This window comes from Dysidea avara, chromosome 3, assembly GCF_963678975.1.
Source record: "Dysidea avara chromosome 3, odDysAvar1.4, whole genome shotgun sequence".
Classification (NCBI taxonomy): domain Eukaryota; kingdom Metazoa; phylum Porifera; class Demospongiae; order Dictyoceratida; family Dysideidae; genus Dysidea; species Dysidea avara.
Genome location: NC_089274.1, coordinates 20,568,125 through 20,588,525, shown reverse-complemented (window position 1 = coordinate 20,588,525; position 20,401 = coordinate 20,568,125). Strand labels below are relative to the sequence as shown.

The 20,401-nt window shown below is 42.1% G+C and overlaps 2 protein-coding genes across 2 annotated transcripts; one reads left to right on the top strand and one right to left on the bottom strand.

Moving 5' to 3' along the window:
- The first annotated feature begins 23 nt into the window (after nt 1-23).
- Nucleotides 24-16,054, top strand: LOC136250039 (DNA mismatch repair protein Msh6-like). The gene is made up of 28 exons (XM_066042194.1): nt 24-397; nt 449-692; nt 2,164-2,269; nt 2,320-2,546; nt 9,833-9,924; nt 9,977-10,124; nt 10,741-10,951; nt 11,539-11,684; nt 11,745-11,819; nt 11,866-11,937; nt 12,024-12,108; nt 12,153-12,394; nt 12,453-12,627; nt 12,677-12,839; nt 12,885-12,965; nt 13,013-13,105; nt 13,153-13,240; nt 13,291-13,446; nt 13,505-13,526; nt 13,804-14,014; nt 14,069-14,140; nt 14,189-14,342; nt 14,643-14,735; nt 14,783-14,870; nt 15,000-15,089; nt 15,337-15,491; nt 15,631-15,765; nt 15,824-16,054. The coding sequence occupies exons 1-28, from the start codon at nt 126-128 to the stop codon at nt 15,947-15,949; spliced, it is 3,822 nt and encodes a 1,273-aa protein (XP_065898266.1). The 5' UTR covers nt 24-125; the 3' UTR covers nt 15,950-16,054.
- LOC136250046 (polyadenylate-binding protein 1-like) lies at nt 16,033-19,454 on the bottom strand. Its single transcript, XM_066042202.1, has 8 exons — nt 19,086-19,454; nt 18,846-19,039; nt 18,678-18,796; nt 18,388-18,619; nt 18,103-18,339; nt 17,600-17,815; nt 17,139-17,540; nt 16,033-16,384 (listed from the first exon to the last, which is right to left on the bottom strand). The coding sequence occupies exons 1-8, from the start codon at nt 19,276-19,278 to the stop codon at nt 16,118-16,120; spliced, it is 1,860 nt and encodes a 619-aa protein (XP_065898274.1). The 5' UTR covers nt 19,279-19,454; the 3' UTR covers nt 16,033-16,117.
- Nucleotides 19,455-20,401: the final 947 nt, after the last annotated feature.

Sequence of the window (20,401 nt, the reverse complement as noted above, 5' to 3'; positions counted from 1 at the left end):
AAACGTGTTGAAATAAAATTAGTTCAAAGGCAGTTTTCGCGCGAAAACTCTAATTCCTCGCGCACTATCGTTCGAAATTGAAACCGAACTGCCGAAGGTAGAATTCGCACGAAAAGTTAGGAGAAATGGCTCAGGGCACTTTATTCTCATACTTTGGTAAAACAAAGAAATCTGAAGGCCCTACAGCTATTAACGAGGAGACATGGACGAAACAGCCTGGGGAGTTGGTGTGGGCCAGAATGGAGGGTCGCCCATGGTGGCCCGGCATGTTAACTAAACATCCTGTGCAGAAGATAATGATGAGAAGTAGCGGTAAGAATGATCAGGAATGTCACGTGCAGTTCTTTGCATCACCAAGTTGGGCGCCAACACGTGGTTGCTGTTGGGTACCTACCAGGTATATATCAGGTGTTAATTGTGACACCCATTGATAATCCCTTATGTGTAGCAATGTTGAGCATTTCAATCGGAAGTCAATAAATGCCCATTCCTCTAATGATGCAGCATTTTCATCAGCCAAACAAGCCGCAGTTCATGCACTAAATCAACCCCTTAGTGACCGACTTGCCATGTTACCAGATAATAGTAATGGTGAAGAGAATGTGGTAACTACTCCAGCAAGCAAAAGAGCTCGATATGATCCACCATCTTGTGTCATTAGTGATGATGATGAAGATATAGGACATGTTAAGGTAGTGGTTATTACACCCATTGATGATAAGTTTGTTGACACACATAAAACTTTATTATTTTCTCATCCTCCAATACTCAAAATAGCAACGTAGGCAGGTGGATATATATATATATATTTTTTTTTATATTTCGAGGGAAATTTTTTTGCTGACTGGAGGTTTTGGGGTTAACAGCGAAAATTTTATCCTTAAAATATTTAGACTTACATGTAGTTTAATACATTTTGGGATTGCTTGCAAATCCACGAAAAATTTATATTAGGTAACATTGCTAAACCTCGAAAATTTTGCCCCTTGGCTATATATGGTATATAGCTCACTTGGCTCAAAATGCAGACTGCTCTAGCTAGTTACCACCTTTAAAAGGTGCTTAATGACTGCATTTGTCATTGGAAACAGAAGTTGTGGTTATGGATATCCTTGTTTGCTTACAATATACTGTACTAACTGATTTCATCCAGTATCACTCTACTCTTGTGGTAAATAAAGTCCATGACTGTGTGAGATGTTTACCAATATAATAACCAAAACAATAATTGGAGTAGAAGGATTTTATGAGTCACCATATCAAAATGGTTTATTGCTTTGTCTGGGTGACACATGCACCAAAGGGAAGCCGAAACACTTTCTTGAACAAATTTTTGCTTTGGCTTAAAAATACGAAAAGTGACAGTTTTCTAATTACAACAAATAAAACACTCCTACATCTTGTAATAGCCCAAAAATGGCCAACTGAAACTTTGCTAGTTAGCTGGTGGTGTTCAAATGCTGTTGTACAATGTATATTACCTTATAGATATGGGTGACATGGCCCGATGAAACTCCAGTTTCAACTCTGAGTGATGATATTAAAGCACTGCATATAGCCTAATTATTTTAAAGGGGTAATTTTGAAGTCTCAGGGGCTAACAATGAAAATTTTATCTCAAAATTTTATTACAACATTGCTTAACCTCAAAAATATTCCCCCTCAAAATATTTAGACTATATTATACAGTATTCTATTAGTAACATAATACATGTACTTATGTGCTGTAATTCTTGTACGAAGCAGTCTACCACACCCAAAATTGGAGAAGGTGAAACACGGATTACTTCAAAGAAAATTTTATCACTCACCGTATAGTTTCTATATAAAATTTATTACATGCACAACTTCTGTTTCCAATCCCAGTAAGCATTATTACATCTATGCTTTAAGTTTTTTGAATGCACAAAAAAATCCAGATTCTTATTGTGGTTCCCATGGTGTATGCCTAGACTGCACGTTGCTGGAGGATCAGGTCACTGTTGAACTGGGATTTTTTCTGTATTCAAGCAAGCATCAATTCACCAGAAATTATTTTTACATAAACAATAATGTAATTGTTTATGAAGCATCAATATCGCTGATACTGTACTAAAACTATAACCACACATCACACTCCTTGGTAATGTTCTAATGCTGCATGCAATCTGTTGCATGTTATAGACACACCTGTCAGGTCGCCCAAAGAGAGCAACATCACGTAGCTTGATGGAGAAACAGCGATTGAAGAAACGACGCAAGCAGATGGTGGAAAGTGACGAGTCAGAAGGTACATGCTTTACTTCACAGTCAACTTGTTGATCATATGACCCCACACAGATGAATATCAACCTGGTAACGTGGTTGAGACTAGTGAAGATGATAGTTCTGGTGTTGATGAATCATCTGTTGTTACCAATGGTAACCAGTCATCAGATAGTAGTCATGGCAATGATATCACACCGATGAGAAAAAAGCCCTCCTCGACCCCTCGTCGTCTTAGTAGCAACAAGAAGACATCACCAAGTAGCATCCCCTTATCATCTCAACTGAACTGTTCAGTCAATGTGAGTTGTGTGTGTTACAGATATAGGTCAAGCCTTAAGCACTTGTTTCTGTGCACAGCATTTGTACTTAATTACTTATAATTATTTAAAAGTGCTTATATAAGCACTTTTAAAGTATAAAAGCTGCCAGCTATTATCAAAAGTCTTTTACTCAATGAGCTTCTCGTTTGTACATCATGTGACTGTACTTGTATGGTAGCTATTACCACCTGTCTGTACAAATAGCGTGTCAATATACATCATGATCAGTTATCTAGGCTAACCAACTACCACCTGGGTCGTCACCGGCCCAGGTTCCTACAATTTAACAGCCAAAAGGTGCTATCAAATGTGAATAATCGTTCTCAGTGTAGCAGGGAAAGTCTTTAGGCCTGAGAGGTGCAGATTGGAAAGATGAAACTTTTACTGATTGATGTTCATTAGTTGTAACATTATATAAATATAAATTGTTTTTTAATAAAGTAAATTTAAGTAATTATATGAAGCACTTTTATAGTGCTTCACTTTGTAGCTGAAGCATTTACTAAATTGCAGCATTTGTGCTTGTGCTTGTACTTACGCACTTTTACAGGTGCTTTAAAAGTGCTTCAAGTCCTTGACCTAAGTGCTTAACCCATGTCTGGTGTGTTATATGGGTGTGTGGATGTGTGTGTGTGTGTATGGGGTGCCATCACCTTCACTTTTGAGGCATGTAAAGCTCCCCATGCAGGGTGATGGACCTACTCCCAGGAGGGTTCACCCGTAGTACCTGAATAATGTACAGGTGTCGCATTGTTTCTGGCTTAGGTATCAGTACAGTAGTATTATAGGTTTGTAATTTCCCACACAGCTAATCACAATGATACAGAACTACAGTATAACCTGAAAACAGATCCCAGCGAGTTGCTAAAATCTGCAAAATTGTTGATTTGACGAGGGCCCAGGGGGCCTGAAGTTAAATCATAATTACATTTCGTGAGATTCGCTGCATGTAACACTGGTATTTCTTTTGCACGCACACAAAATACAGCAATTCGTAGCTCTATTACACTCTATAAAAAGAAATAGTTCAACAATACGGTTCATCCTCTCCTAAATTATGGCGGCCGCCAGATCATCCTACTTTGACATTTTTGCTGCCTACAATGTGAGAGCGAGGCAGGTCTGCAAGGAAATGAATGAGCAATGTTAACACTGAGAGATACACTCATGTGGGCAGGGAGGGCAATGTTACATTTGCTCATCTCACTCATGTAATCATGATTTAACTTCAGGCCCCTTGGGCCCTTGTCAAATCAACAATTACATTTCGTGAGATTCGCTGCATGTAACACTGGTAGACTTCAAAGCCCTTGCACGAAGCTCACATGTACACATATGCGTAAATAAATAGATTATACACCTCACACATGTACACATATGTGAGGTGTATAATCTATTTATTTACGCATGAGCAAATACCTTGGTATAGCCTCCTTGTATTACCAAGGAGGAAAAAAAAATGTATATATATATATATATATATATATATATTCCTGCATACAATAATAGTCAACCCATATTAAGTCACCCTTGTATTGCATGTGTAATTCATGAGCCTGCATATGCCATTTCGGCTACCATACAAACCATTTGGTTACCATAATATAATCATACCATAACGGTTACCATTTATCAAATGACACATTTACTTTTACAGAAATGATTATGTCATGGAGCAATAAAACACACTGATGATACAGTTAGCTCAGCACTTTTGAAGCATAACTATTGTCGGCAACTGATCTGTAGTAGAAACGCTTGAAAGTAGAGTCTTTTGACCAGTCTGTTGTCCGTAGGATATCACTAATGTGTACACCCTTCCTCAGTGCTGCTGAACTGCTGACTGAGTGTGCCTTGAATGTCCCAGTATCAATTCCTGCTGCTGATAACATCTCCTTGATCCAATGAGCCAGCTGTTGGGGAGGTGACTGGATTATGGGGCTTCACATATGAGAGAAAGAGAGACTGAGGATCACCTGGCGTAAACTGGCGAAAGGGATGGGTGATCTTCTCATACCGCTGAAGACATTGGACTACGCATAAGCTACGGTCTTCTACAAATGTTGTAAAGAAGCATTCCTTAGGGGAGCTGCCCACCTTGCGCTTCTTAGTCAGAGAAGCTAGCCTAAACAGCACACCCTCAGGTTTGAATCGTAGGTCCAATGCTTGCAATTCTGATCTTCTACTAGCCAGGGTTAGAGCCATCAGGAGAGTTAGTTTCCCAGACAGTGTCTTCAGTGACAAATTGGCATTGTTTCCCAGTCCTTTGAGATGTTGTACCACTACGTCAACGTCCCATGTGCATGTGTAGCGGAGTCTAGGGGGCCTGGAGTTATAAATTCCTCTCAGCAGCTGTGACACCAATGGGTGCTGGCCTATGGGGGATCCTTCTAGAGGTGCATGGGTTGATGAGACTGCTGACCTGATGACGGTACTCAAGACCATCTTTAAACAATTTGGTTAGGAAATCTAGTAGGGGTTGAATCCCACAATGAATGGGATCGATTTTCCTTGAATGGCACCAGCTATACCAACATTTCCAGCCTGACTGATAGGCTGTGTTGGTACCTTTGCTCCAGCCTGCGACCAACAATTCTGCAGCTTGCTCAGAAACTCCAACTGAAGTGTGTTGTTTCCGGATACTTTCCAGGCGGCAAGACGAAGAGTCTTTTGAGGGTGTGGTTGGTTGTTGGGGTCCCTGAGTAGGTTCTTGTGTTCGGGCAGAAGGATTGGAAAATCCACTAACAGCTCCAGCAGGGCTGGGAACCAAGGCTGAGTCTTCCAGTATGGAGCTATTAGCAACACTGTGCACCTCTCTGTTCTGATCTTCTGGAGACACCAACCTATCAGAGCGAATGGGGGGGAGGTATAGCCCTTCAGCTCTGACCAGCTGATCTGAAATGCATTGGTTGTCATGGCAAAGGAGTTGGGTTTCCAGCTCACACATTTCTCTAGTTGGTTGTTGAGCCGTGAAGCAAATAGATCCACTTGACATGGCCCGAACATCTGACACACATTTCTGAACACCTCTTCGTCTAGTTTCCATTCTGCTGACATCTGGACCAGGCGAGACTCTCTGTCTGCTGCAATGTTGCTTGTTCCGGGTAGACACTCTGCAGACAAAGTTATGTTCCTCTGCAGGTACCATTGCCAATAGAGGCAAGCTTGTTCTGTTAGACTTGGGGAGCAGGTCCCCCCTATCCTGCTGACATAGAAGCGGGCAGTGCTGTTGTCCATTCGAAGGTGAACATAGATGTTCGCCTTGTCCTTTGTGAAGGACTGCACTGCAAAGGAGCCCGCTAGGAGCTCCAGGTAATTGATGTGGAGGCTCTTCTCCTCTGGGGGCCACAGTCCTCCTGTGCACACACTGTTGGAGACTGCTCCCCAACCTGTCAGGGAAGCATCCGTGTCTATCACCATGTCTGGCACTTTGTGATGAACATCTCTGCCGTTCCACAGGTGTAGTTGAGAGCTCCACCACATCCACTCCTCTATGGAGGGTTGGTCTAGGGTCATCAGCCTACGATGACGACCGTCTGAGTGACAGGATCTTCAGTTACTGAAAGTTCCAGTACCATAGCGGTGCAGGGAGCACTGCCATGGTGGTGGCACACATCTTTCCCAGTAACTGAGAGAGACTCCTGAGGGATACTGTCTGTTGTGACAAGAGGCTCTGGGACATCTGGATGATCTGCTACAGCTTGCCCTCAGGGAGAAAAAGCTTCATTGCCACAGAGTCCACCTGGAATCCCAGAAATCTGATCTGCTGGGAGGGCACTAGCTGGGATTTCTCCCTGTTGATAGTGAAGCCTAGCGACTCCAGGAGTGACACTGTCTGGTTCACTTGAGATTGTAGCATTGCTTGGGACTGGTTCATTATCAACAGATCGTCCATGCAGGTAGATGATGGTTCTTAGGCCTTGTCCCCTCTCGCAGGTTTCAGTAGTTTGGTAAAGATCCTTGGAGTGCTGGTCAGTCCGAAGGGCAAGCAGGTGAACTCGTATGTGTTCCCCATCCATGTGAAGCGGAGGTATCGTCGGTGTTCCTGGCAAATGCTCACTGATAGGTACGCATCTTTCAGATCGATGGAACACATCCAATCGGATGCTTGTAGTAGATCTCTCAACATCCCAGTCCCCTCCATCTTGAAGTGATACTTCTGAACAAAATGGTTGAGTGGCCTTAGGTTTATCACCGGATGAAAGGAACCGTCTCTTCGTGACCAGGAATATCCTGCTCACGGATTGATCTTGGCTGGGGGAGGTCTTGACCACTGCCTGCTTCTGCATGTATCAGAGTTTGTATCTCCTCCTCTATCAGCTGCTGTTTGGCCGGTGACTTGGCCAATGTGTGAGATGGAAGAAACTGGAATGGGGGTTGGGAGAACTCCAGGCAATACCCTTTCACTACCTCCAGTGTCCAAGGATCCGAGGTAACCTGCCTCCAGCTGTGCCAAACAGTGGGCCACTCTGCCTGCTGTTGGTAGTGCGGGTTGTGTGGCTGTGCTCGTACAAGATTCTGGAGGACTTATTTGGAGAGTTTGGATTGGGCTGGGCGACGAGGGGGCTGACCTCTTGCTTTCTGTTGTTGTTGAGGGCTGTATTGCTGGTATGGCTTGCTGTACGGCTTGGTGTGGCACTGAATCCTGCTGCTATACTTCGCAGAGGCGCCTTTTGATAAAAAACAGCATAGATCCATCTTGTCATCGTTCCAAGCCCGCTTACAGGATGCCTGTTCTGTAGAAACTTTAGCCAAAGCTTTCTGCGTTTCAATCTTTTTCTTGGAGGCTTTCTCCAGAAAGCCGGGTCCAAACAGCTGGTCCTCCCTCTTCTCAAACTTTTCTGTGGCTAGAGCCTTGAGGCCTGGGTTGATTCTAGCGAATGCTATCTTTCGCCTTTCTAGGGTAGTAGCATTTGATGCGTTCCCAAGGAGGACAAGGGCACGTTGGGTAAGCAGCAACGTTTCTTTCTTGGATACCTCAGCTTGGGGGTTGGTCGGGTCTGACTAGAGACACATCAGAGGTCCTGACACATCTAAGAGAGCCCCCTGTAGCTTATAGAGAACTTTCTCTTGGCCAAAATGGGGATCCTTCCCTTTGCTTTTAAGTTGTTCCACGACATCCTCATCCAGCTTTGGGGCGATGAGGACTGGAGTATTGGGCTTAGGGAAGTTGCTGAGGATCTCATCCTTTTCTCTATCAGGCAGACAGCGGTTAAAATTTTTCTCTAGAAAACTAAGCATTGTCTCCGATGGGGCCAGGTAGATGGTGCTTCCACTGTGGGGTCGAATTCCATGAATTCCAGTGCCTCGTCATCGTCTAAAAGGTCCACCACATCTTCGTCGTCCTTTCCAATCTCGGTAACACCAGAACCAGGGGTCGATTGCTGTCGAAAAGGTCCCTCCAAGTGTGGGCCAAATGCCGGGTTCCGGGGCGGATACATCAGAAAGGGGCACCACATTTGTGGTGGGAGACTGCCTCCGCCTGTAGCCGTCCCACTAGGGGTCAGGGTGGAAGGGTCGGGGAGTCCGAGCTTCTTCAGTATCTCCGAACGTTTCGTCGGGTCCTTAAGGATATCGTCGACATCTGTATTCGGGAGCTGCTCGTCCACTGGAGGGTCTTGTAAGATGTTTTCATCTACCACGTGGTTCACCATGTTCTCAAGCTACGAACGTTGTGCAGCAAAAAGAAAAAAAGCGGGATGATCTGACGGCTGCCGCCATTTAGGAGAGGATGAACCGTATTGTTGAACTATTTCTTTTTATAGAATATAATAGAGCTACGAATTGCTGTATTTTGTGTGTGTGCAAAAGAAATACCAGTGTTACATGCAGCGAATCTCACGAAATGTAATTATGGATGTTCTCACTCCCTCACTCACTCACTCTCACTCACTCACTCACTCTCACTCACTCACTCTCTCACTCTCACTCTCACTCTCAATCACTCACTCACTCATTCACTCACTCTCACTCACTCACTCACTCACTCACTCACTCACTCACTCACTCACTCACTCACTCACTCACTCACTCACTCACTCACTCTCACTCTCACTCTCACTCTCACTCTCACTCACTCACTCACTCACTCACTCACTCACTCACTCTCACTCACTCACTCTCACTCACTCACTCTCACTCACTCACTCTCACTCACTCACTCTCACTCACTCACTCACTCACTCACTCACTCACTCACTCACTCACTCACTCACTCACTCACTCACTCACTCACTCACTCACTCACTCACTCACTCACTCACTCACTCACTCACTCACTCACTCACTCACTCACTCACTTGCTTGCGTTCAGACAGTAATAGTACTACAGGATTAATGACTGAAGCTACGTGCTCAATTCTTTCACGGAGAATCATTGCTTGCATTCAAGAAGTACCTTTTGGCATTCTGTGAAGGAGGAATACTACCTATATATACCTATACATATACATTCCATTCATTCGGTGGCCATGGCTTCATTCTGCCCTGGAAGTATAGACTGAATCTAGTCGTGCAAATCATGTATGGTTTGTTAGATGCACCAACTCACACAAAAATAATTGCTTATGCTTACAAATGGAATCTTTTAAAGAATCATTGGCTATAAAGAGTAGTACTGTATAGCCTTAATATTTCGAGGGCAAATATTTCGAGGTTGATCAATGTTGCTAAAAATAAATTTTTGTGGATTTGCAAACACTCCCAAAGTGTATTAGACTATATGGAGGTCTAAATATTTCAAGGATAAAATTTTCGCTGATAACCCCCAAACCACCAAATCAGCAAAAAATTTCCCCTCGAAATATTTAGGCTATACGGTAAGTGGGTGGGGAACATGCATTACCTGAATAAACTAGGGGGAGACATTTATGGGAATGATCTTCAGCTGGTTTCTTCACTTTATCGGCCTATTAATTTGCAAAAATCACATTATCATTATTAAAACAGTTTTACATGAAGCTGCTGGAATACATCACTTCTGTGAAGTACTGCTAACAATAACCCTGTGATGTAGCTGCTGTTGAGGTAATTACTGCATTTGTCTCTGTATAGAATTTGAATGTTTACTGCAAAAGATCAAGGCAATTTTTGCCTCTAATAGAGCAGTCATGTGTGCCTACATTTGGATTACTGTTTTGTGACAATATTCTACAAAGAATTCAGCACACAACATTGAGCCTGGTACTTTCAAGAATGAAAAGTTTTTTTGGATGTTGTTTAAGTTTTGTCCCTCTACCGACAAGATGTATTCTGTTTGTCAACAGGGTATGTCTCCGGGAGGCAGTAACCATGGTTACAGTGGTGCTGGTAGTTTTACTCACGACAAGTTGGATTGGCTGAAGGAGGAAAACAGAAAGTATGTCATTAAGTATTAATGTAGCATATATGGATATTGTTACTATTCATAGAGATGCTGCAGGGAGGCGTTTCACAGATCCAGCCTATGACCCACACACACTTCATGTACCAACAGACTACATGAGGAAACAGACACCAGGCCACAAGCAATGGTGGATGGAAAAAAGCAAACACTTTGATGCTGTCATCTTCTTTAAGGTAAATACTGTGAGTATGGTTGGTGTGGGCGGTAATTCTGTGGCACTGTGGTATTAATAAAATGATATACGGTATGTCTGGTATGACCGGTCTTATTGCCTGTGAAAAGTCAAATGATTGTATTGTAGATCATGAAGTAATAGATGAGATATGCAGTCAAACACTCTAATATAACAGTCAATTATTGCAATACAATACTGTGTTTGGTGAATCAAGGAAATGTGCCGAATTTTATTTACCTATTGTTCCTGCATGCATGGTACATGTACATTTACCAGACTTTTTTATCCGCCAACCTATTTTGATTCACCAAACTTAAGTTGTGTAAAAACTTTTGTCATTTACGGTATTGGAATTGTCAAATATTGTTATAATATGTGATGCTCAGTTTTGCCCTAATGCATGGAAATTTTGAAATTTTCATGGTATGTCAACAGTGTTCTAATTGTTCAGCAAAAGGTGATGTGAAATCAAAAAAGTGAGAATTCTGACAATCACACTTCTCCATGCAAACATTTTATTTTAGTGACTGACTGACTGACTGACTGCCTTCAAACAACAAACATAACTCCAGCTATGAACACCTTAGCATGAAGTTGTTTCTGTTCTTACTCAGGTTGGCAAGTTTTACGAGCTCTACCACATGGACGCAGTGATTGGGGTACAGGAGTGTGGGCTGGCATACATGAAAGGGGACTATGCCCACTCTGGTTTCCCAGAGATTGCTTACAGCCGCTATGCTCAGTCGTTGGTGCAGAAAGGGTACAAGGTAGCTCGTGTGGAACAGACTGAGACACCTGCCATGATGGAAGAGAGAATGAAAAAATGTGAGTATAATATTATAGAACATTTCTTGTTAGGAAAATCATGACTAATGTGTGGCTGCCTGAAGTTTTCATATTCAAGTTTGCCTCTGTGGCAGGCTTCTCCAATTTTTAAACCAGTTAAATGCCAAAATTACATGTTTGCTTAAGAAAAAACACAATAGAGAAAGCTTAAAACAGCTTAGAATACACTTTTTGTGTCCATAAACATGTGATTGATGTTTTACAAGTAATTAGTACATAGATTAATGACTGATTAGCAAAGTACAAGGTAGACACCTGGTTTTTAAGAAGTAGTACACAACATCAACTTCTTTGCAAATTCTTCAGGCTGAGCTCATTACTGAATGACTAATGTTAAAATTTTGCATGGAGAGCATTTTGTAATATATCCCAAATTCTGTTTCATCCAAAAAGATATATAGATTTATTAATGATCACAGCTGGGGGCTATTTTGCTTCAGAAAAATTAGACCTTGCATGTTTTCCTGCCCTCTGACTACTGCCTAAAGCCTACTGAAAACAGTTATACATTTCCTCAAGAAATATTGTATGAAGTCTTGTAAGTGTTTTTTGTTTCTAATTATTAGCATCTACTGGGACTCCAAAATCTTCCAAAGTTGTAAGACGAGAGCTATGCTCAATTGTTACCAAGGGGACAATCACTCCATCTTTCCTACGTGGTGACTCCCTCAGTGACACAGAACAAGCATTCCTATTGGCTGTGATTGAGGGGGTGTGTTAGTGTGTGGTGCATGTATACATATGTGTTGTCACAACAACTTGTCCCGTTTAGCCGGCTAGTCTTGGTAACCATGACAACACCACATTAGGAGTGTGTTTTGTGGACACGTGCATAGGAAAGTTTCATGTGAGCACAGTTACTATGGTAATGGATGACATCACTACTAATACAGATTGGCCAGTTCACTGATGATCGACACTGTTCAAGATTTAGAACTATGATGTCACATTATAGGCCAGCTCAGGTGAGTAACTAATTGTGTATTTACGTGTGAGATATGCCACAAATTAAATGGTATGCTGATTCATTGTTCATTGTTGTGCCTGACAGATGCTGTATCCAAGACAACGGCTGAGCACACGTTATCACAATGTGTTATCATGCAGTTCATTTGTTAAGGAGTCCCTGACCCCAGGTATGTGATTTGAAGTTAGGGCAGTACTTTAATAACTGGTATAGGGACAGAGTTTTGGGATGACACGAGGACACTGAAGGAACTCGTCAGTGGTGGATATTTCAGTGATAGCGAGGAGCAATTTGATTGGCCAGAAGTATTGGCAGGAATGTTGGACACAAGTGACCCAGTCCGAGCCACTGTTGCTAATGGTTACCAGTTGGCTGTTAGTGCACTGGGTGCCTGTGTATGGTACTTACGACAATGTTGTATTGACCATGAAGTGTTGTCATTGAAGAGTTTTGAGGTTAGTGTTGTTGTTGCTATGGATACCACATATATAAGATGTGTTGTGTGGTTTGTAGATCTATACACCCCTTGACTTGGTTACTACAGAAACTAGTTCTAACCAATGGAATTCTCGTCAGCATATGGTGTTGGATGGTGTGACGCTTACCAACCTCGATGTTGTCAATAACAGCAGCCAATTGCAAACTGGCACACTTTTGGAGAGATTAGACCATTGTGTCACACCCTTTGGTAAGTGTATCCTATTAATTTAATGCTAGCACTGTTATGGTTGCCATAGGAAGACGTAAACTTCATGAGTGGGTGTGTGCACCATTGTGTAACCCTGCGGACATCAACCATCGACTAGATGCTGTGGAGACACTAATAAGGCTTCCATCAGTGGTTGCTGAAATTAAGGACCTTATGAAGGGATTGCCAGACATGCAGAGATTATTGAGGAGGTGTGGCTAAATCAGCTATGCCCATTTCATGTACCACTGTTGTAGGGTGCACACATTAGGGTCCCCAGTCCGATCAGCTAATCACCCTGACAACCGAGCCATCATGTATGAGGAGACTGTTTATAGGTATATGGGATCATGTGATCCATCGTGATATTTTGACATGTTGACAGCAAACGAAAGATCAATGATTTTCTCTCACTGATTAATGGACTACAAGTGTCGATTAAGATCATCAAGAAAGTGTCAAGTGAAGTATCCACCAGGTGAGTAGGTGTGGTCTTGTTACATAACATCATCTCATGTGATCCAGCTCATCAAGGTTACTTTGGCAGCTAACAACTCTGACCAATGATGGTGGACAGTTTCCTGATATGGCAGAACAGCTGCATGTATTTGAGGTGCAGTGTATGTTGAAAAGGATTATGATATATATCCCATAATATGTCAGGTGTCATTTGATCATGCTAAAGCTCGGAAGGACGGCATCATTATTCCTAATAAGGGTGTCAATCCTGCTTATGATGGAGCACTGTCACAAATAACACACATCACACAACAACTAGATGAGTACTTGCAGCAACAGAAGAAGCGACTAAGCTGTAAGGTGAGCCACACCCCCAAAGCTTGCTGCACTTTGTCAGCTCTTTCCCTGTTTCCTGCAGAGCATCGTCTACTGGGGCACTGGTGAGTATGCTATACACTTGTTAAGTACGAAAGCCTGTTTTCATCCTGTATTTTAAGCAGGTTAAATTTAATAAGGCTATCATTGAAGCAGCTCCTGTGCTAAGTAACAATAAAATATTTTTGACACTGAGTACTGTAATGTTCAAAGATACCAGCACTCTAATAAAGTAGTCATGTGTTCCTCGTCTTAAATTTTTCTGTGTATGTCCTTGGTCTACTACTGGCAAGATTGCCACCTATTAGCTAAAGTATTAATATTAAACTTGCCGTTGTGTAGGTCGTAATCGTTACCAACTGGAGATCCCTGAAAGTGTAGTATCACGCCATGCCCCCGAAGAGTACGAGCTCAAGTCACAGAAGAAAGGCTGCCGTCGCTATTGGACACCAACTATTGAACGGCTGCTTCAGCAACTGGTTGACATGGAAACACAACGTGATGATGCCCTAAAGGATACTATGCAGACAATATTTCATTCCTTTGATGAACAGTATGTAATTGTCATGGTAATGTGCATATTCTCAACCATATTCTCATCTTATAGTTTCACATTATGGGAGGCAGCAGTAAATTGTGTGTGCACATTAGATGTGTTGTGTAGTATGGCTGTGTTCAGGTGTGTGATGGTAGTACCAGCTGCTATGCTTATCATTGGTATCTGCAGCTGTTGTTCAGATGGTGAGATGTGTCGTCCTGAAGTGGTCACCAACACAACTACGCCATTCCTACGAGTAGAGGCTGGCAGACACCCATGTGTGGCACATACGTTCATGGGAGATGACTACATCCCTAATGATACTTATATTAATGACTCTCAGGTGAGGTGGGGCTCACTCCTATTAGGTGGTAGGGACTCTGTTGAACTACTGACACAGCGTTTGTTGCATTTGCAATTTGGGGAGTGTATTGAAGTGCATGCATCCATGTTTTCTTGAAATTTCTCAAGTGAATTAGTACTATTTTCCCTAGATAAGCTTGTGATATCCTTGGGAACAGAGAATTATTGAATATAGTAGGGGCTATGTGGGAACCCCCATCTTTATATTTTAATTTTGCTTACAGTGGTGATGTGTGTGTGTGTGTGTGTGTGTGTTACTACAGTGTGTCTTGTCTTGTAGCACAACAGTTGTCTGGTTGTGACGGGACCTAACATGGGAGGCAAGTCCACACTAATGAGACAGACAGGACTAATAGTATTACTAGCACACATAGTGAGTCCCCCCCGTACCCAGCTCCTACACTAACACACTCCACACAGGGTTGTTATGTGCCTGCCACACAATGTACAATGACTCCAGTGGATAGGATATTCACCAGACTTGGTGCCTCTGATCGTATCACCAGTGGTAAGTGATGTTGCTACAGTGAGACCTGTTCTGTTCCAGTCACCGTGAGGTCAAGACCTTACAAAATTTTCAAGTTGGCTGGGTTACAGTCAATTCATTGTTTAACTCTGGTTGTTATTACCATATTAGGGGAGAGTACATTCTTTGTTGAGCTAGCAGAGACCTCTACTATATTACAACATGCTACACGACACTCGCTAGTCCTGTTGGATGAGCTAGGTGGGCTGCATGTATTGATGGTAAACTTTGTAGTTTTTGTTGAATAAACAAAACACTTTGTGTATGAGTGTTACATAATGTAGTGTTAAGGTGGGATAAATTCTATTCAAGTTGAAAAGTTTCTAAAAATTAGATGTGAATTGTAAGACTTTTGACTCATCATAATTGGGGGTTTGAGAATACAATAATTATTTTCAAATTAGGATATCACCTATTATTACATGGTGACAAGAGTACCTGTTTATAGGTCGGGGAACAGCGACATATGATGGTACAGCTATAGCGTGTGCTGTGGTGAAGGAGTTAGCTGAAGTGATCGGTTGTCGTACCATATTCTCAACTCACTATCACTCACTGGTTGAAGAATTTGCCACTAATCCTTCCATCACTCTTGGGCACATGGTAAGGAACTGTTTTGCAAAGTACCGTTCTAATTTTAACTCCTAGTACAAGCTAGGGTTGCTAGCCATGCAACAAGTTTTGATTGGTGTAAATTAAACCCACTAGTCATGATATTTGTTTGCCTATTCTAATATTTTAGGCGTGTATGGTGGAAGACAATGACACTGATGATATCGGTGAAGAAACAATCACTTTCCTCTACAAACTAGTGGAAGGAGCTTGTCCTAAGAGTTATGGCTTTAATGCTGCTAAGTTGGCTGGCCTCCCAACTGAGGTGCGTCTTATGCTTTAAAGAAAACAAAGTTGTTTACCTGCATGATTACACACAATAGGTTATTAGAGTTGCGTATGAGAAGGCCAAGCAGTTTGAGCAGGTCAGCAATGAACAGAAACTGTTCAGGAAGTTACTAGAACTACAAAACTACTCCAACATCTGTGAACTCATAGGGAAAATATGACCACCTATATATAATGTAGTTATGTAGAAGTAGTATGTGTGTGTGTGTGTGTGTAACCAACCAATCTATGACCCCCGACATCATTAAATTACAATCACAATATAATATCCAATAATAACTTGTGATTCAGTTTTTATTTTAGTTCAAGTCAACATTTCGACACTAGTTTCACTGCACAGTGCCAATAGCCTGTTGGTGTAGTTGATGTTTCTCTTGATGAGCCCTGAGTACAGTGACTGCTTCATCGACCTTCACCTTCAGCGAGTCATGGGAGTCCAACATGTGCAGAATCTCACTGTTATCCATCTCCAACAACATGCCTGTGATCTTGCCAGCTTGGTCTGGGTGCATTTGACTGATCAGGTGGAACAACTGCTCTCCTAGTAATTGTTTCTGTTGTTGAGGGGTGGCCTGTGACAGCTCACTAGTAGTGATCTATATAGTACATACAGTAAATTATAATGTTACTGCTACATAGTAGGTACACATTGAGTGGAGCACTCCAAAACATTTAGTAAAGTCAAGGATGGAATTACATGTTCTTGTAATTTAACTAACTAATTACCCTAGAGTCTGGTTGTTAGGTGCATACGCCTAATAAAAGTTTGTGAAAAACATTGTGATTAACATATAGTTAAGTACATGTGCCTAATAATTAAACCTCATCATGATTATTATGGATTCACTCTCTTGGGATGGTGTGAATTACGGTCATTACATGTACCAATATTTCAAGTCCAATTTTTGTGCACTGAATCCTTCGTGTGGAACATACTAACTAAAGACCGCTTCACTTAGTAAGTATACGGGAAGTAAAAATCAAGTATTTGGGCTTTGTACTTCATGAAATTTGGTGCTATACACTATTAGCAAACCTCTAGCATTTCTTCTCTTGTATAGCTTCGTCTCGTGTGGGAGCTTTGTGTTCATCCACATGTGCAACCATGCTGGAATACATCCAGGGATGCCACTGAGTTTAGCAACACTAGCCTGTTCACACTTCACATAAGCACCAATCACCGGAAGTATTAATTTGATTAAGGCACATTTGATTTGTGATTTTGTACAGGCTATATTGGAAGCTGAATACTCTCTTGCTTGCTTATATCACAGGTAGTAGTGATTAACCCACTAAAATTTTTCTCAAAATCAACTGTTTTGTCTTAACGTATACACACACTATATTTACCTGTATTCCTTGTCCCCTATCTCCTCCCACTGCTGCTTGTCCACCAGCTGGTAGGGCATCTGGCTGGTTCCTTGCATTAGCGTTGAACTTCAGTTTGGCTTGCTGTTGCTGCTGCTGCTGCTGTACTGCAGCTTGTGACTGTGCCATGTTCCTCTGTTGAGCACCTACAGGTCGCTGGTTGCCACTAGGGTTGGATGATCGTCCTCCCATATTGCCACCACTGATGCTGCTTCGTGGCACATTCCCTCGTCCCCTTTGTTGTTGCATCTGTACATTGTAGGGCCTGTTGAGTGATGGCTGCCATGGACGCATCTGGGTCATGGTGGGTGGGAAGAATGCTCTCTGGTTCTGCTGAGGCATTGGGAAATATCCTGTCTGGAACATAGCTGGGTTCATCTGATTCTATAGTGGAATGAAAATACAGTTAACACCCAACTTCATTGGAATATGAACAGACTTACAGCAGGAATTCCCCTCATTCCTGAACCACGCTGCTGCATACGCTGGGCAGCCAACTGTGCCTGTCTCTCCTCCTTGCGTTGGGCAAGTGCTATGAACAATGGCTTGGCCACTATGATGCGTCCATTCATCTCAGTGACAGCTTTTGTAGCTTCTTCTGGCGATGTAAAGCAAACAAACCCAAATCCTTTGCTCTCTCCATTATCATGAGTCATCACCTGTAATAATGGCATCTTCTAATTAGTATGGTGGAGGAAGTGACATCATCACTTCCTGAGCAATGTGACTTCATTATTATATCACTGTCTAGTGGGATAATATGAGTGAAGTTTTCAACCAAACTAAAGACTTCATAGAAAACTCTTTTATGAAATTCTCAATACATTTGGCTCAATAATTTTTTTTCAACTTTTGAAAGAGGAAAGCCTTTTTGTTGGTTTTACTGTACACATACTCACGCACAAATGGACTGAACCAAGACCTTGTACTTTTTCTAACTTATTACCTTGGCACTAGTGATGCTACCAAACTTGGCGAACTCAGTTCGTAGGCGTTCATCATCAATTTCATCATCCAAGTTCTTAACGTACAGGTTGACACCTTGGTATCGTGAGATCCTTTCCATCTTCATCGCATCAAACTTGCGTCTTAGGTCTGCTAGACGCTCACTCTTCTTCTGAGCACGATTACAATAAAGCTGCTTGCCATTTGACATCATCTTTCCATTGAGATCATCTACTGCCTGTTAATATATTGTACCTAATCAGTAGGTAATAGTATAGGGGCTTACTCTTGCTGCACTCTCGTGCGAGTCGAAGCTGACAAACCCAAACCCTCGTGCCCTTCCTTCCTCATCCAACATCACTCTCTGACTAATGATATTACCAAAAGGGTTGAACAATTCTTTCAGTAGAGTCTCATTGAAATCCTCTCCAAAATTCTTAACATAAATGTTAGTGAACCTCTGGCTGGTCCCGAGCTGCTTTTCACGTTCCTTGCGAGGAACAAATTTCCCCACAAAACTAACAACATACAACAACCAGTCAACTAGGATCACCAGAGTTTCAGGTACAGACTTACACTTTCTTATCATTTAGCAACATGCCATCAACCTTATCAATAGCCATGTCTGCTGCTTCCTTGGTCTCAAAGTGGACAAACCCGTAACCTTTGGAGTTTCCATGTTCGTCTGTCACAACCTGTTAACACCACAACCTAACACATGTACAACACAAACTACTGGGTTACCTTGCATGATAGGATGTTCCCAAACGCACTAAATGTATCATAGAGAGCCTTATTGTCAATGGCCTTGTCAAGGTTCTTGATGAAAATGTTACCAACACCAGATTTCCTCAGAGAAGGATCCCTTTGAGACCACATAATGCGACAAGGACGTCCTTTAATCACGTCAAAGTTCATCGTGTCAAGAGCTCGCTCCGCTACATACGAACATTATTTACAACAATGATGGCTTAGTGGCCTTACCATCAGCGGGTTGTTGGAAGTTCACGTAAGCGTATCCAAGTGAACGCCTGGTGACCATGTCACGACAAACACGGATAGACAGTACTGGTCCGGCGGTGCTAAACTTCTCGAACAACATCGCTTCGGTCGCGTCTGCCGCCAGGTCACCAACGTAGAGGGACGCCATCGGGTAACTCGGTTGAGATGGGTTCATCTTGTTGACTTGTTTTTCACTCCTTTATAGATTTTTTTGAATTTTATTACGTTTTAAAGTTTTTATGATGTTTTTTTAAATGTTATATAAAAACTACACCTAAACTAGGAGAATTTAGAGCCACTGAAAAAATGGGCTCCGCTCGTTGCCTAAAACCAGGAGTGAGAGGAAGTGGACCACGTGACCAACCACGTTCACCACATGGCCGATCTCGTGATGACGCGATAGCGTCATCGCAACGTAAAGGAACCCACACTCGAATTCACAACTAGTACTGCTCACAACTCTAGTATCCACTCCCGCCCCTCCGATTAGAAAATGAAATCGATAAAGGAACCCACACTCGAATTCACAACTAGTACTGCTCACAACTCTAGTATCCACTCCCACCCCTCAGATTAGAAAATGAAATCGATAACGTGGCTCACAAGCTGCTGTTGCTGAAATGAGGGTATATTGGTATACAGCCTATTATGCTATGCTGCACTACTCAAAATTATGCTCAAAAGCTTTATGCCTCATCTCCCATGTTTTGCTAATGCAGCACATGTTGCTGTCAGACCTTCAGTGCTGGTCACTGTAAAGCATTAATACAATACAATACAATAAATTTGCAGTTATGGGCACATAATACATCCTTGCTCTTCCAATGTATGTGACAGAGAAGATGGATATACTCTAATAGAACAGTCAGCTGCCTAATTAATTAATTAATTATAATTATTCAGTATCAATTTTAGTCAAATGACAAGGGTTGCACAAAAGGCTGAGCCTGCAAACGTGCTCCCCAAAAGGACAAAATGGTACAAGATACAAGGACAATACACAAATACAAAAACAACAAATAAAACAGTACAATAGCAGATAAATACAAAGCAACATTTAGTTAAAAAAGAAAGCGCCGGAGGGCAACACAGAAAAGTTTGGGGTCAGTTATCTGTAAGATATTGTAAGGTACATTGTTCCAAAGGAAAGGTGAGTTGATGAAAAAGGAAAACTGATAAGCATTGATGGTGGACATAGAGGTGTCTATGGCTGATGGATTTGAATGTCTATTAACTGCAGAGAAATACCGTGAAGAGATAGCTGATTGGTGGTGCAAGATTTTATGTACTTGACAGAT